Source organism: Mastigoproctus giganteus, chromosome 11 (assembly GCF_048544385.1).
Source record: "Mastigoproctus giganteus isolate SK-2022 chromosome 11, ASM4854438v1, whole genome shotgun sequence".
Lineage (NCBI taxonomy): Eukaryota > Metazoa > Arthropoda > Arachnida > Uropygi > Thelyphonidae > Mastigoproctus > Mastigoproctus giganteus.
Window position 1 is genome coordinate 105,527,888 of NC_143585.1, and position 18,103 is coordinate 105,545,990.

Here is an 18,103-nt window from a genome sequence, read left to right on the forward strand (position 1 = left end):
GTCCTTAACAACCCTGCCAACCTTTGTATCATCTGCAGACTTGGACATCAAACTTAATATCCCATCATCAATATCATTCATAAACACCGAAAACAACAACGGACCCAACACTGAACCCTGAGGAACTCCACTAATAACATTAGTCCACGTTGAGCAGTGTCCATTGATTACCACTCTCTGTCTTCTGCCACTCAACCATCCCCTTATCCATAGCAGCAATTTGCCTCCAATGCCACACTGCTCCAATTTGTGCAGCAGTCTTCCATGTGCAACAGTATCATTTGACAACCATTTAGGCCTAAACCTTGAACAATATTTCTTAATAGGTATGAAACGTTTAGTAGCTTCCACTATTAATTCCTTGAATGCTTTCCACTTAGAATTCGCTGTTGGTAACATCATCAGTTGGTCCCACTGTACAGAATTTAAAAACTGTCTGAGACCACTATAGTCACCTTTACGGAAGCAAAAACTCCTTTCTTTACCCCTGATGGTAATTATATCTTTAAGTAAATCCCACATCACTGTCACCTAATGGTTCCTTTATCTGCAAATTCCTAATACACGAATGATCACTGCTGATAACCAGATCAAGAGTATTACCCTCTCTGGTTGCCTCTCGAACATGCTGCTGCAGAAAACAATCATCCAATAAATCCACAAAAGTCTTACTAGTGTGCGAGTGACCAACCCATAAGTTCCAGTCCATATCTGGGAAGTTAAAATCCCCCATTATAAGACATTCTGATTTACTAGCCCACTCTATTTCTCTGTACAATTGTTCATTGTACTCATTCGAGTAATTAGACCTATAACACACTCCTACTCTTATTTTTGCTTTTGTAGTGCTTAGGTAATGCTATAATGGGGAAAAGCTAACTTAATTGATTTTAATCCTTCTAAAACACAGTCCTGTCTTATATCTTTAAAATAGGATTCTTCTGCTCCTATGCTTATCTTTGATAACACTCAGATTTCTAGAGAAGATCATACATCTCTATTAGGAATCACCCTGACTTCTAATTTCTCTAATTAAAAGAAATTTTTTACATATGTGAATACTAGAGGGACTGGACTGAACCATATTGATCCATTGCAGAATAGGTTTGGTAACATCAGTAATGATTCTAAACAGATAATAGATGAGAATTCTTTTAAGATTGGCAGTATACTGTTAGTATTAGCCATATGTTGCAAAGAAGTCTGAGGCTTTTGCTGAATTGGCCAAATATAATAATAAAAAAAAAAAAAACAAAAAAAACTAAATAAAAAATAATAATAATAAATAATAAAATAAAATAACTATTTGATTCCCTCCTCATGTATCTATCCACCTGACTTTTGAGTTTCCCCAAGATGTCAGCCTTAACCACTCATAGGGGCAACTTATTCCAGCAAACTAACAACTTTCTGGCTAAAAGAAAATTTCCTGCAAACTAGTTTAGACCTCTTTCCCTATAATTTGAATTTATGGTCCCTAGTTCTGGAATAATTTAAAACAGTGAAAATTTCACTCCCATTCATTTTATATTTTTCTCTCAGAACCTTATACACCTGAATCAAGTCTCCTCTAGAATGCTGTTACCAAGCTATGTAGCCCACATATTCAAGGCCTTTTCTCACATGGACACCTTTTTTCTGAACTCAGTCTTAAAATTGCCTTACACAGTGGGATTATGACTTCCCCATCTCTACAAGCAAATATATGAGAAATCATTGACAGAACACTATAGGCCTTTATACCACTAATCAATATTGTATGGAACACTTCATGTCCAACTGTATTGTAAGTCTCAAATCCCTTTCTTCCTCTACTGTTTTTAGTTTAATCCCACCAAGTCTAAGTTATTTTTGAATTCCTATTTCCTAAGTGTAAGACCTTGCACTTTTCTGCATTAAAAGTGGTTGTCACTTTTCTGACCATCCCTGAAGTCTATCTAAGTTATACTGAAGCAGCTCTGCTTGGAGCTGATCATTAAATACTCTACTGTTCTTAACATCATCTGCAAATTTTGACATCAAATACTTTTGTCAATGGAAAAGCAGTGGTCCCAGTACCAATCCTTGAGGACCTCCACTTGTTACGCTAACCCAATCCAAAGAGTAATCATTAATCACAACACTGCCTCCTGCCCAGCAGCTTGCAATATAGCTAAGGATTTTCACTGTGACTCCAACACATTTCAGCTCATACAGTAACTCATCATTAGACAGTTGTTATATGTTGACTCAGATAACAGATATTGGGTACTAGATGATTATGTTACCATGAAAATTAATTAGTAGAGAAATTGTCACACTTCATTGTGCAATGAGAAACTGATAGAATTTACGCAGTGATATTAAACCAGTAGGAATTAAACCAGTAGTGATATTAAACCACTATATCTATTATGATGTATGCATCTCCAGACTCAGATGAAATCCCAACAGACTGGGTACATACAAATGTCTCTTCAACTTACCAAAGTAGTCAAGGGTGAAATGGGTAATTACCAACCTATAAGTTTAATTTCTATGGTAGGGAAAATCAAGCACCTATCATTAGTATTAAAATGATGCAAGGAAGCAAGGACATTTTACATAATGTGTTGACCAGGAGTGGATCGTCCATAGGCACTGCAGCACCCCCAGCTATTTAAATCTAGATATACAGTGAAGGGAGTTATATGAAATTTTGTTAAGAACAATGCAACGCAATGAATATTTTTATTAACAGGATCCACATATAGTATGTGCATCCTCTATTTCCAGTAATCATTTCAATAATAAAAGAATAAAAACATGAAATCGTTTCCAACTTTGAAGTTTAATTAACTGTAGGCCTCACTGTGTGCTTTACAGTGACTTTGATTCGTTTCACCTATAAAAAATGTATATTTTTGTTTGGCTTGTTTGCTTTACTAAGCAAACAAGCCAAACTCGACACCTGGAAGAGCTATATATACAATCTGTTCGGCACCAACAGAAAACCGGCAGAAACGCAACAACAAACACAGGAAGACAATCTCCACATATTAACATCTGAAGTGGAACATGCCATCCGAATAACAAAGCCAGGCAAGGCCTGTGGACCTGATCAGATTCATGTGGAACTGCTGAAACAACTAGACTACAGCAACATCCAACAACTAACGAAATGGTTCAATCAAATCTACAACAACAACGACATTCCATCCGAATGGCTCCAATCCATCTTCGTGTCCCTACCAAAAAAGGCTACCAGCCGGAAATGCGAAGACTTCAGGCTGATCAGTCTAATGAGCCAGGTGCTAAAAGTCTTCCTCAAGGTGATTCAGCAAAGGATAAGATGTAAGTGCGAAAGTGCACTAGGAAACACACAGTTCGGATTCTGCAGGGGACTAGGCACCAGAGAAGCAATTTTCTGTTTACAAATATTGCTACAAAGGTGCTATGAACATCAAAAAGACGTCTATATATGTTTTATTGATTACGAGAAAGCCTTCGATTCAGTAGACCACGACCGTCTAATTCACCGACTGAGAGAACTTGGGCTTGAAAACAACGATATCAACTTTATTACAACTCTCTACTGGAATCAAACAGCCCGGCTTCGCTATGACAACGACCTGACAGACCCAATTCCAATAAAAAAAGGTGTCCGGCAAGGCTGCCCATTATCTCCCATTCTTTTTAACATCTATTCGGAAATGATCTTCGACCAAACACTGGCTGACAAGAACATCGGCATAAAAGTTAACGGACACTACATCAATAACTTAAGATATGCCGATGACACAGCACTAATAGCGGATTCAGAACAAGATTTACAGACCATCTTGAACGAAGTGGACATAGAAAGCCAAGCATGGGGGCTACGAATCAACAAAAAGAAAACAAAGGTGATGATGGTCAGCAGGACTGCAAGCAAAATCACGATCAAACTAAACAATGAAAAATTAGAGCAAATACACCGCTTCAAGTATCTCGGAGTACTCATTGATGACCAGCTGAACCATGAGGCCGAAATCAAAAGCAGAATTGAACAAGCCAGGCAGGCATTCACCAAGTGGAAAACCCTCCTCACCGACAGAAGCTTGAACATCATGCTCAAATTACGCACATTGAAATGCTACATCTGGCCAATACTGCTCTACGGTGCAGAAACCTGGACTCTAACATCAGCCACTACAAAAAAGCTCCAGGCCTTCGAAATTTGGCTCTACCGAAGAATGCTGAAAATCCCGTGGACAGCCAAGATAACCAACGTACAGGTCCTGCAGGACATACACACGGAACGGGACCTGCTCAAAACCATCATCAGCAAGAAATGTAAATACCTAGGTCACATCGCTAGGAACCAACAAAAATATCACCTACTACCACTCATCCTGGAGGGAAAGATCGAAGGCAAGAAACGCCCAGGCAAACCGAAAATGGCATGGCTAGATAACATCAACACCTGGCTTCACATGACAACAGCACAAATTCTACACGCAGCGCTAGACAGAGAACAATATCAAAACGAAGTCGCAAACGCCATTCGGCAGCATTAAAGAAGAAGATATATATTTTTATATATATAGAAATAAAGCACACAGTGCAGATTTCATCATTGACCATGATGGGTGTGTAGCCACAATGTCGGTGTCTTTTTGTTATTCTCCCAAATTCTCATTAAGCAACTAAACAATATCAGTGTTAAGTTAATACTCAACATTCAACAGTCTAATTATGTGATTACAGCTTAATTGCAAATTGAGCTTGAACTTGGTAAGTTGAAGTTATATTATGAGGTGATGTGCAAGTAAAACATATTTCTACGACACACAATTTCGTGAAATTTGATTCGATCATGGCCTCCATGCTTTCCCATGAAGTAAATCGCGTGACAGTGAATAAACTTCAGCAACTTAGCGTTTCACAATTTTTTTCACAATTATCTCTCCAAGAAAAAAAAATGCGATTAAAAAAGAAGGCCGCCCAACACCAAAGATTCAAATTTCTCAGCAAGGAATAAGTAATAATAAGAAATATATTCGCAGTTTTAAAACTGAATACTACCAAAGGAAAATTTGGCTTTGTGGTTGTAAAGTTAAAAATGCATTGTTTTGTTTTACATGTTTACTGTTTGGAGGTGAACAAGAATGAAAGAAAAAACTCTAAAACATGAGAGTTCAAAGAAACATATTGATAATGTGATTTCACTATCGCTTTTAGGAAGCGTAAAATATTAAAGAACAGCTCAGCGAGGCCTACAGACTTTCGATCTGCAAACATAACAGAAAAGTTACCAAGAATTGTGAGGTATTATCTAAAATAATAGACTGCATTAAATTTTGTGGACAGTTTGAAATTCCTTTATGTGGACATGATGAAAAAGACAATTCTAAAAATCCAGGAGTATTCAGAGGATTAATAAATTTCACCTGTATTAGATTCCAATTTAAAGAACCATTTATAAAGTAATACAGCATTTAAAGGCATTTAAAAAACTATTCAGAATGATATTCTTGACTGTTTGCTGCAAATATGCTGGGATGAAATAAATTAAAGAAGCTTCAGAACATATACAAATGGCATTTGTTCTGAGATATGAACTGAATGGAGATATTTTTGAGTGTTTTTGGAGTTTTTTCACCCCGGAAAACCAAAAGGCAGACGGAATATCGAAGTACATTTTAGATCAGTTAGACATAATCCTCGAAGGAAATACTAAAAAACTGGTTGCTCAGACATTTGATGGTGCAAGTGTGATGAAAGGCAAAAAAGGGAGAGTACAGGCTAAAATAAAAGAAGTGTACAAAAATGCACATTTTATTCACTGCTATGCACACCAACTGAATCTGATGATGAAAAATGCAGAAAGTTTCAAAGGTGGTAGATGACTTTGATCAACCGGTGAAATACCATCACTTTGCTTATTGGAGGCTTGAAGTGGTGAAACCCATGTTTAGTCTCTAGAGCAAAGTTTCCGGCATCCCCCTCCCCCCATACTTCTCCTTCAACCCATGCACGGTACTAAGTACCATAGGTTTTGATACCTTTCGTGTTTGGGGTTTTCATAAAAAAAAAAAAAAAAAAAAAAAAAGTAGTACCCAAGATTCAAGAATAATCTTTTCGAACCTCATGTTCGATACCAACATTTTTCTAAAGATCACCACAGCGTCTCTCTGTTCTCAGAAAGCATATGGACAGCCATGTTGCCCGACCTTCCCCTACAAGATGGAACTTCAATATACGCACCGTGAACAGCATTTATGAAAATTTTGAATCCTTAAAAAAGTGCATGGAGGAACTACAAGTGACAGTAAATGCAGATAAGACGATTTCAGAAGTAACTGGAATTTTGCACATCTTGAGTAATGAAAAATTCGAGTTCTGGTTAGAACTTTTCCATCAGATAATGCTTCACTTGGAAGTTATTTATAATAAAATGCAATCTCGAGAAATTGAGGTAGTTAAAATACATGAATATATAGGAAACTTTAAGAATGCCATTCTAAAAATCAGGAATTCATTGTACTGTAAAAATCCTTCAAAAACACACATGATTGAAGTGAAGGAAGTATGCGAATATATAAGTGTTGACAAAGGTGAGAGATATTCTTTTATAAAGCAATTAATTGCTGCTAAATTGTTTATCAAGGAGAACTTTGTTATTTTTCATATGAAAATGGCCATGGAAGAGGTACTGGAGACTACTGAGGCATATTCCATGATTGCAAGAGAGAAAAGAGAAATAGTGCACTAAATGCACTAAATTTGAATGAAAAAGTTATTAATCAATTTTCAACAAATAAAAACCGAAGAATGGATTTTTTTTTTAAATAAAAGTTCAAATCTGTTAATGGTAAAAGTCTAGTTAATGTTTTGTAGTATTTTTAACTTGCTTATTATTATTATTGCGTATATTACATGTCTTATAACCAAGGCAATTTAATGTAACTTTAAGATGCAGCACCCCCAAACATCAGAGTCACAAGCCGCCACTGGTGTTGACTTATGCATAAGTTGTATAGAAATCTTCGAATGGGTGCTTTTCTTAAATGCGTTTCCAAGTAATTGTAGATACAGTTCATATTACATAGTAATAAGAAAATTAGTTTAGAAATTTGTAACTCATACCAGTTAGTGGCAGTTGCCTGATTTGGGTATATAAATTGAATCTGAACCAAAAGTGAATAAATTCCCTAGAATTCTGATCTATAAGTTGATTAAATATATATATATATATATATATATATATTTAAATAATGTTGGAAAAGAAGTATTACATAATAAAATAAAAAGGAGGATACAGCACACATCAGGGGCAGCAAAAAGCATATTCCTCTACATGATGCTTGAAATATAATCATATAAATTAGAATAAGGTTTAAAATAAAAAATAATGCCAGCAGTACGCCAGAGTTTCCGCTGCAATATTTTTATTCTTGCTACCTTTCTCTTCCCTCCCTGTTTGATTTGAATCTAGGTTTAATTTTGTTTTTCGCTCTTGTCTTGCTGTACTGCTGGCATTATTTTTTATTTTAAACCTTATTCTAATTTATATGATTATATTTCAAGCATCATGTAGAGGAATATGCTTTTTGCTGCCCCTGATGTGTGCTGTATCCTCCTTTTTATTTTATTATGTAATACTTCTTTTCCAACACTCATCATCATCATCAGCCATTTTCAATCCACTGCAGGATGAAGGCCTCTCCAGCAACTTTCCAGTTCCTTCTGTTTTGAGCATTGGCCATCCATTTACTATTCAAAAACTCATGAATTTCATCTACCCATCTCCGCCTTTGTCTTCCCGGTTTTCTTCTAGCTCCTCTTGGGTACCATTCTGTTAGTTTCTTAGTCCATCTGTCATCATGTCTTCGAGTTATGTGTCCTGCCCAAGACCATTTTAGTTCTTTAGTTTTGATAAGAATGTCCTTTACTTGAGTTTGCTGCCTAATCCATGTGTTTCTCTTCTTATCTAACAGTCTGATTCCCAATATAATTTGTTCCATTTTTCACTGTGTAGTTCTTAGCTTCTCTTCCATTCTTTTGGTGAGTGCCCAAGTTTCACTTCCATAAGTCATGGTGGGGAGTATATATTGATTCATTATTTTACGTTTCAGACAAACTGGGATATTGCTCTTCAGTATATGACTATATTTCCTGAATGCTATCCATCCAAAATTTATTCTTCTCTTGACTTTCAGCCATTTATCATTATTACAGCTAATAACTTGTCCCAGATAAGTATATGACTCCACGTTTTCAATTACTGCTCCTTCAATCATTATTTCCCTTTCCGTGGCACACTTGTTCATCATTACTTTTGTTTTAGCCATATTCATCTTTAGTCCAAAATCCTTACTAACTGTGCATAACTGATTAAGATTTTCCTCTAATTCTTTGGGATCGTGGCTTATGACCACAATGTCATCTGCAAATCGTAAATGGTTTAGGTACTCTCCATTCACATTGACTCCTTTCTGCGACCAGTCTAATCTTCTGAAAGCTTCCTCAAGGGCAGCAGTAAACAGCTTCGGAGATATTGTGTCTTCTTGTCGAACTCCTTTCTCGATTTTAAATTTGCTACTGTCTTTGTCTAGTCTAAAAAGGATGTAGCACTCTCATATATTTTCTTCAAAATCATAATATATGGAGTATCTATGCCTTGTCTTTCCAGTGCCCGAAACATTGCCTTATGCTGTATGGAGTCAAATGCCTTTTCATAATCCACAAATGCCAGGCATAATGGTGTTTTATATTCATTTGCTTTCTCCATTAGCTGTGATATTACGTGAAGGTGATCCATAGTTGAGAATCCTGTCCTAAAGCCAGCTTGCTCTTTCGGTTGATTCTCATCAAGTATTCTTTCTAATCTGTTAGTAATGACCCTTGTGAACAACTTGTAGATATGGGTAACAAGCTAATTGGTCTATAATTTCCAATTTCTTATTTATCTCCTTTCTTATGCAGCAAAACTATGATTGCATTATTCCACTGCTTAGGAATCACACCTTTTCTAATGCACTTTGTGAAGAGCCTTGCCAGTTTTTGTGTTATGTCTCTTCCTCCCAATTTTAACAACTCTACAGTAACTTCATCTTCCCCCGGGGCTTTCCGATTCTTCATTTTCTTCAATGCATGTTCTACCTCATCAGGAAGAATATCGGGTATGTCGTATGTGTTGCTACTTTGCAATCCATCTTCCCCACTGGTGGTATCATTCCCTCACTCCTTGTATAATTCTCTATAGTAGTCTTCTGCTATTTGAATTATGCCTTCTCTGCTGTTTATAAGTACACCATCACTATTCTTCAGTTTCAGTATCATTTGTCTTTCTGTATTACTGCTCATGGCTGCTGATTTAAATCCTTTGTTTTCCCTTAATGCTTGTTCTACTTTTCTTGTGTTAAATCTTCTTATGTCCTCTCTGAGTCTCTTTCTAATGGCTTTGCATAATTCAGTATACTCAATTTTCTCCCTGTCAGTGTTTTTCTTGCTCTTCATTTGTCGTCTTTGGTTCATCATGACAAGTGTTTCTTGACTAATTTTTTCTTCTTTGGATTTCTGTTTCCCTATAGGTTTCTTTAGCTTTATCACTTTCAGAAAGTTGTAATATTCCTCGTCGATATCTTGGTCCTGAGCAGTCTGCAGAAGCTCAAACTTGTTCTTAAGTTCCAGTACATACTGCTTTTTCTCCTCCTCCTCTGTTATTTCAAAGACCTTTGTATTATTTACTCGAGTCAGTTTTTTCCTTTCCTTTCCTACATCTATATCAAGTGTACATCTTACCATTCTGTGATCACTTCCAACATTTACCTTATTCAGGACGGTAACATCATTCACAGTATATCTTCTGTTAGTGAGGATGAAGTCGATTTCATTAGTTGTTAATCCATTTGGACTCTTCCATGTCCACTTTCTGTTCACCCTTTTCTTGAAAAAAGTGTTCATTACTGACATTCCTTGAGATTCTGCAAATTCCACAAGTCTTTCACCTCTTTTATTTCTTTCACCAATTCCAAAATTTCGTATAGTTCCTCTTTCTGCGCTATTTTGCCTTTTTCCAACCTTAGCATTGAAGTCCCCCATAATAATAGTGTAGTGGGTTTTCTGCTCATCTAGAAGACTCTCAATTTCAGTGTACATTTCTTCAACCTCTTCATCATCATGGCTCGATGTTGGTGCATAAATCATTATAATCTTTAGCTTGTACCTCTTAGAAATCTTGAGTATTAGTCTTGACACCCTTGGTGATGTACTTTTGAATTCCAAAATGTTGTTTTTAAAATCTTTATGGACCAGAAACCCAACTCCACCTTCACTCCTTTCACTGTTTCCATTGGTGTACAGCAGATTTCCACTTGATAAACTTATAAGTGATTCATTTCTTCTTCTTGTTTCAGCCAAACCGATGATATTCCAATTCACATTTTCTAATTCCTCTTCCAGCTCTAATATCCTGTCTTCACCGATGAGTGATTGTACGTTATAACAGGCCAAGTTCAATTTCCGTGCATGGCATCCTGGTCGTACCCAGAGATTCTTAGCACCCTCTGCTTCCACTCTGATCCTCTCGCTGCCGGAAGAGGGAGAGTGAAAGCTGCTGGGGACTGAGGGCCATTTGTATTGTTGTGCTTTCATTGCTGGAGGGTTTGGTCTTTTCCTCTTCACGCTGACCAGGCGTCTTGAAGAGAACCACTCTACACGTTCATTGCCACCTAAGTGACGTAACAGGGCTTACCATCGAGAAGGTGTGCATGAGTGGATTTTAGGGAGGCAGGCCAACCGGACTTCTCCTAAATCTTCTGTAATAGAGAGATATTGGATCCATCAGTGTTTTAGGCTGAGTGTCTGATAACACACAGGATACCTGTTCCCCTCTAAGCCCCTTTAAATAGTGTTTTCCAACACTATTTAAATATAATTATGTCACATGATAGTATTGGGCGAATTGCTAATGCTGCGCCTGTACTGCCATCTATAGTTCATTATTCGTTTATATAAACGGGTTAAGTTTACTTTTGTCAGTAGTGTGGCTTTGCACTGGAGTGCTCAGTCTGTTCTATTTTTGATTTTCGCTGCATCAGGACCACCGCTGTTCATGGTATGGTATGGTTGTTTATTGGCGCCTTAGCTGCTATGGCTATAGTGCGCCTCACCGCTGTTCAATTCCCTGCATTGGCGGTTCGATCTGGGGATCGGTGTGGCGGACTGATCTTACGATCGTTTCTCCTTTGCGGCGATTTGTTTAGCATTCGAAATGCAGCGATTCCCTGACCATTGTTGGCCTTGTGGTCCTCTGTTGAGATGGGGCATAATGGTCAGTCTATTTTTGTCTTGTTTTGTTTTGTTTTATTGTAGTGGTTTAAATCTCTGCTTGGTGATATTTCACATAAATTTAGACCTGGTGCCCATCAGAGGGGGTACTGCTAAATTTCTATTTAATTGGGTTTTAAATTTCAAGAATTATTATTCGTATAATTAGAGTTTCCGCTGCAATATTTTTATTCTTGCTACCTTTCTCTTCCCTCCCTGTTTGATTTGAATCTAGGTTTAATTTTGTTTTTCGCTCTTGTCTTGCCGTACTGCTGGCATTATTTTTTTTTTTAAACCTTATTCTAATTTATATGATTATATATACATATATATATATATATATATATCTGATAATTAAAATAAATATGATATTTAAAAAATAAAAACATCAGTCAGTAGTACGGCAATAATGCAGAGATATTTCCGCCCTTGCGATGATTTGTATGACGATTGAAATGCAGCGATTCCATGACCATTATTGGCCTCGTGGTCCTCTGTCGATATGGGGCATGATGGTCAGTCTATTTTGATATTTTAGTTTTTTGGTAGTTTCTTTAACCCTTTTTTGGTGATATTTCACGTCTTTTGGAAATGGTACCTTTCGAGGGGGTTCCGCTAAATTATGTATAATTGGCATTATTTTAAATTTATATCATGTTTTATTAATTGGGTTTAATGACATAATTGACTAAATTATATAGGGAATTATCGACTACCTTTTGTCCTACTACCGCTACTTTCCCTTCCCTGTTTGTTTATTTTTTATTATTTTACGTTTCGTTTCGCTCTGCATTATTGCCGTACTACTGGCTGATGTTTTTATTTTTTAAATATCATATTTATTTTAATTATCAGATATAATTAGGCATCATATGGAGGATGTGCATTTGCTGCCTCTAATGATAGCTACATAGCCATATTTATTTATTTTTATCACTTTTGTCTAACTTTTATCTCACATAATATAAATTAATGGTAGTAATGGGTTGATATGCTAAATAAGCAGCGCCTGTGCCGCCATCTATTTCTTTCCTTTTTATTATATAAGCTGGTTTAGCTTGCATTATGTCAGTGGTGTGGCTCTGATCTAGAGTGCTGTCTGTTCTATAGATTATTTTTCGCTGCATAAGGACCACCGCCATGCAAATCCTCTGCATTGGTTGATCTATCGGAGAATGGAGGTGTGGTTTGGTTCTTCGATATTTCCGCCCTTGCGATGATTTGTATGACGATTGAAATGCAGCGATTCCATGACCATTATTGGCCTCGTGGTCCTCTGTCGATATGGGGCATGATGGTCAGTCTATTTTGATATTTTAGTTTTTTGGTAGTTTCTTTAACCCTTTTTTGGTGATATTTCACGTCTTTTGGAAATGGTACCTTTCGAGGGGGTTCCGCTAAATTATGTATAATTGGCATTATTTTAAATTTATATCATGTTTTATTAATTGGGTTTAATGACATAATTGACTAAATTATATAGGGAATTATCGACTACCTTTTGTCCTACTACCGCTACTTTCCCTTCCCTGTTTGTTTATTTTTTATTATTTTACGTTTCGTTTCGCTCTGCATTATTGCCGTACTACTGGCTGATGTTTTTATTTTTTAAATATCATTTATTTTAATTATCAGATATAATTAGGCATCATATGGAGGATGTGCATTTGCTGCCTCTAATGATAGCTACATAGCCATATTTATTTATTTTTATCACTTTTGTCTAACTTTTATCTCACATAATATATATATATATATATATATATATATGAGCATATTTATATTTTCATGAGTTTTTCACAATTTTTGCTCGTTTTTTTTTTTTTTTTTTTAAAATTGTGATTAGAATTGTTAATGATGGACAATAAAGTCAAAATAATAACACAGTAATATTTAAAACATTATATGTACAAGGCATTCATTTTTATAAACCTTCTAATTTCCATAAAGTCCACTGCCATTAAACATTATCTATAGTGCATATGCATTTGAAAAATTCATCACTGCAGTCCCACATGTTCTGGAAACTCACTTGCATGAGCTCATTCATGTTTTGGGAACTCAGTCATGAAAGAGTGAAGCATTTAACTCAATTTTAAATTAACACTTAAAAGTTATTGAAAGTTTTGTATCAGTATAAAAAAAGCTAATTATTCTTTAATTTAACCAACCTGTACTGTTCCACAACCTAGTAGCTTGGTTCATGTAAAAAACTCCCATTTCATTACATATGTTTCCCCATCTTCGCATGAGCCTATCGTATCCTTCTCCACACTCATCTGGCCACAGCTGAAGTGCTGCCTGATAACAAGCCACACTATTATTAAGACTACCTTCCAGAGTGTCTGACCAATTATACACCCAACTGTATTCTGCAAAAAAAAAAAAAGAAAGAAAGAAAGAAAGCAGTTATAAATGATAAGGAAATTACTGGGGAAAAAAAAAATCACCAGAGAAACCTGTACTATATGATATGTTACAAAAAAAAAACAGGATTCTAAAAATGACGTAAACACTAATTTTGATTCCTCAAAATAATGATGTAATTTATATTACAATAATTATTATTGGTTTGCTAAGAAGTCTTTGGAAACTGAATCTCAGCAATGTCTATATACAAATTGTTCACATATAAAGTTTAAAAAAAATTAATAAAATATGAACTTTGTGTTTTCATTTTCAGAATTCCTATTTGACAAAGCATCAACAAAAACTGTTCATAGGTTTGGATTGCAATTTTAACAAAAAACATTTTATATTTTAATAATAAATAAAGTAAAACAAAATTTCCCTTCTTTGTATTAGTATTAGCAATGGCCACATGGTGCAAGGAAGACAATTGGCTTATGCTGTACCAGCCAAAAAAATTAAAAAAAATAATAATAATAAAAAAATGAATAAAATAAAAAAAATAAATAAATAAAATAATAATAATAAGAAGAAAATAAATAATAAGAGAAAAGGAAATAGACAACCTATGCACTTCCCTCCTCCCGTAGGTGACCTTTGATTTCCCCAAACTGTCAGCCTCTACCACCCATGTATGTAACTTATTCCAGTAATTTTTAACTCGCAGGCTGAAATAAAACTTCCTGCAAATCCAGTCTAAACATCTTCCCCCGTAACTTGAAATTATGGCCCCCTAGTTCTAGAATCATTTGTAACCGTGAAAATTTCATGCTCATTCATTTTACTTATGCCTCCCAGAGCCTTAAACACCTCAATCAAGTCTCCTCTAAGGTGCCTAGTTTCCAAGCTCTGAAACCCACATATTCAAAGTCTTTCCAATGTATACCCTTTTGCCAATCTCACCAGGCGAGTTACCCATATTTGGATCCTTTCAAAAAGCACAATGTCTTTCTTTAGGTGCAGTCTCCATATGTGAACACAGTATTCCCAGTGTGGTCTAACAACAGTCTTATATAATGGGATCACAATGTCCTTATCATTACTAGCAATAAAAATTTGGAAAGAATTGACCTTCCATTTAATATTTTAAAGTACCACATTTCAGAAATAATTATTGTGCATGTATAAATTAAAATTTTTTTTTAATGAAAACTCCAAGCACAAGAGGTAAGAGAACCTACAGTACTTCTCAACCCTCAACAGTACTTCTCAACCCTTTTTTCAGCCTGGTCTGTACTTGTTAACAGGAGAGACTGTTTCTACAGGGATGGGATACACTTAAATAGAAAGGGTGCAAGAATGTTTGCTGACTATCGAGGCAGTGTTAGGTGGGTAGGAAAACTGCTAGATTGGGGGGGGATACAAGGACTAATAGATTAACAGTAGCCACTGGCAGAGGTGAAAGTGATTCTTGCACTGCTTCTATTGGAATGAGCCACAGATTGGAAAATAAGATGCAGGATATTTCAAAGACTGCTGGGAATCACTGGGGTACAAATAAACACATATGTTGTGTTAGGGTAGCTAAGAAAAAGAACAGGTGCATGTATACTTGCGTGTACACCAATGCTAGGAGTTTAGTAAATAAATTTGATGAATTTGAGGTATTGCTCAAAACATCAAAGGCAGATATTGTGGGGATTTCAGAGATGTGGTGTCACACAGATATAAGGAATGCAGAACTGGAATTTGGTGAGTACAACGTCTACAGAAAGGATAGACAGGGTAGGAAGGGAGGAGGGGTTATGCTATTAGTTAAGAAATACATAAAATCCAAGGAAGTGAAGCCAGTCGACATTGCTGGACAGTGCAGTGTCGAGTCAGTTTGGTGTGACATAAGCATTGGGAGATCAAAATTGAGAGTAGGAGTGTGCTATAGGCCTAATGATTCTGATGAGTATAATAAGAAACTGTACGGGCAAATAGAGTGGGCCAGCAAATCAGAGAATCTTATAATGGGGGATTTTAATTTCCCAGATATTGACTGGAATTTGGGGGCTGGTCACTCACACACTAGCAAGGCTTTTGTGGATTTATTGGATGATTGTTTTCTACATCAGCATGTTCGGGAGGCAACTAGAGGGAGTAATACTCTTGATTTGATTATCAGTAGTGATTCTTCATGCATTAAGAATCTGCAAGTAAATGAACCACTAGGTGGCAGTGATCACAGTGTGCTGAAGTGGGATTTACTCAAAGAGGTAACTACCATTAGGGGTAAAGGGAAGGGTTATTGCTTTCGTAAAGGCGACTACGATGGACTGAGACAGTATTTAAATTCTATACAGTGGGACCAACTGATGATGTTACCAACAGCAAATTCAAAATGGGAAGTATTCAAAGAACTTATCTTGGAAGCTACTAGGCTTTACATACCAACTAAGAAATATTGTTCAAGGTTTAGGCCTAAGTGGGTGTCAGATGAACTAATGAGACATATGGCAGAGAATAAAAATGCATGGGATACATACAAATTAACACGTGACACAGAAGCCTATGATATATACAAGTTGATCTGTAACCAAGTTACAAAGGAGGTATGGCAGGTGAAGGCAGATTACGAGAAATCTTTGGCAAGGGATGCAGAGAAAAACAGCAAAGAGTTCTTTACTTATGTAAACTCTAGAAGGAGGGGGATGAATCAGATTGTTCCACTTGATATCGATGGGTCAACTGTTGATGATCCTGCTCAGGTAGCTGACAAACTGAATGAATATTTTGCATCGACATTCACACATGAGGAGTTATTCAGCGAGGGGAATGCCAGAAGTGTATTCAACTCTGGCAGTAACCTAGAGAATCTTGTAATAACTGAGAGTAAAGTGGAGGAGAAATTGTTGAAGATAAATACAAGAAAGGCACCTGGGGTGGATGGAATCTATCCAGTTATATTAAAGGAGGCAGGAAAGGAAGTAAGCAAACCCTTAACCATAATTATGAGAGCTTCCTTGGACTCAGGGGAAGTACCCATGGACTGCAGTTGTGCAAATGTGACCCCCAATTCACAAAGGAGGATCAAAGGGCGACACAAGTAATTACAGACCTGTTAGTTTAACTTCTGTTCCTGGAAAATTAATGGAGGCACTGGTTAAAGAAGCACTGCAGGATCATCTAGACAAGACTTCAGTTATAGCTCAGACACAGCATGGTTTTGTTAAGGGGAAGAACTGGATGCAGGGAATAACTTTGATATTATATACTTGGATCTTAGAAAGGCTTTTGATACTGTTGCACATGGAAGACTGCTGCACAAATTGGAGCAGTGTGGCATTGGAGGCAAATTGCTACTATGACTAAAGGAGTGGTTGAGGGGGAGAAGACAGAGAGTGGTAATCAATGGACACTGCTCATCGTGGGCTAATGTTATAAGTGGAGTCCCTCAGGGTTCAGTATTGGGTCCATTATTGTTTTCTGTATTTATAAATGATATTGATGATGGTATATCAAGCTTAATGTCCAAGTTTGCAGACGATACAAAGGTTGGCAGGGTTGTCAAGGACACTACTGACACTATGCTACTGCAACAGGATCTGGAAAGGTTGAGCAGATGGGCTGAGAGGTGGCAAATGAAGTTTAACATTGACGAATGTAAAGTACTACATATGGGAAACAGCAACCCCATACCAACGTATCAACTCTGTGGTACTACACTGACAGTGGTAGAGAATAAAAGGGACCTGGGGGTGGTTGTGCAGGCAGATATGAAGTTTGCTGAGCAGTGCAGACGGGCTACAAGAGTAGCTCATGATGTATTGTCGATGAGATATAGGAATTTTTCTAGCAGGGATAAGGAGGTGATTATTCCCTTGTATAAGGCAGTAGTCAGACCACACCTAGAGTACTGTATACAGGTCTGGAGGCCTCATTTCAAGAAGGATGTAGAGGTGCTGGAATGAGTACAGAGAAGGGCAACAAGATTACTGAACGGAACAAAGGGGTGCTCTTACGAAGAAAGGCTTAAATTTTGCAAATTACAGTGTCTGGAGACTAGGCACCGGCGAAGTGATCTCATAGAGGTGTATTAAGCCTTGAATGGTTTGAGCATGCTCAATGCTGATGGGATTCTTCCTCTTGCTCAGAATAATCACCTGAGAAGGCATAAATTCAAATTGAGAAAAGACATATGTAGGATAGACGTGAGGAAATTTGCCTTTAGCCAGAGGGTGGTTGGTTGGTGGAATAGACTTCCATCCCTTGTCGTGGAAGTTGATAGCCTAAATAAGTTTAAGGCTCAGCTGGACAGGTATTTCGAACGAACAGAAGGGTGAAGTGGAAGTATTTATTTTTTATTTATTTATTTATTTATTTTTTTGGCTGATGCTGCATAAGCTTGCTTTCTTGCATCAAATGCGTCTACTAATGCTAATGCTAAATGCTCAAGGTTGAGAAGGATGAAAGAAGATACTTGTTGACATTACAC

The 18,103-nt window shown here is 36.7% G+C and overlaps 1 protein-coding gene across 1 annotated transcript in view; it reads right to left on the reverse strand.

Annotated features, from left to right (window-relative positions):
* LOC150078328 (erythroid differentiation-related factor 1) overlaps positions 1-18,103 on the reverse strand; it is a 257,306-nt gene that overhangs the window by 68,847 nt on the left and 170,356 nt on the right. Inside the window, exon 15 of the mRNA XM_090384532.1 lies at positions 13,446-13,646. Coding sequence (XP_090240658.1) covers positions 13,446-13,646 — 201 coding nt within the window. The remainder of the gene's footprint in view (positions 1-13,445; positions 13,647-18,103) is intronic.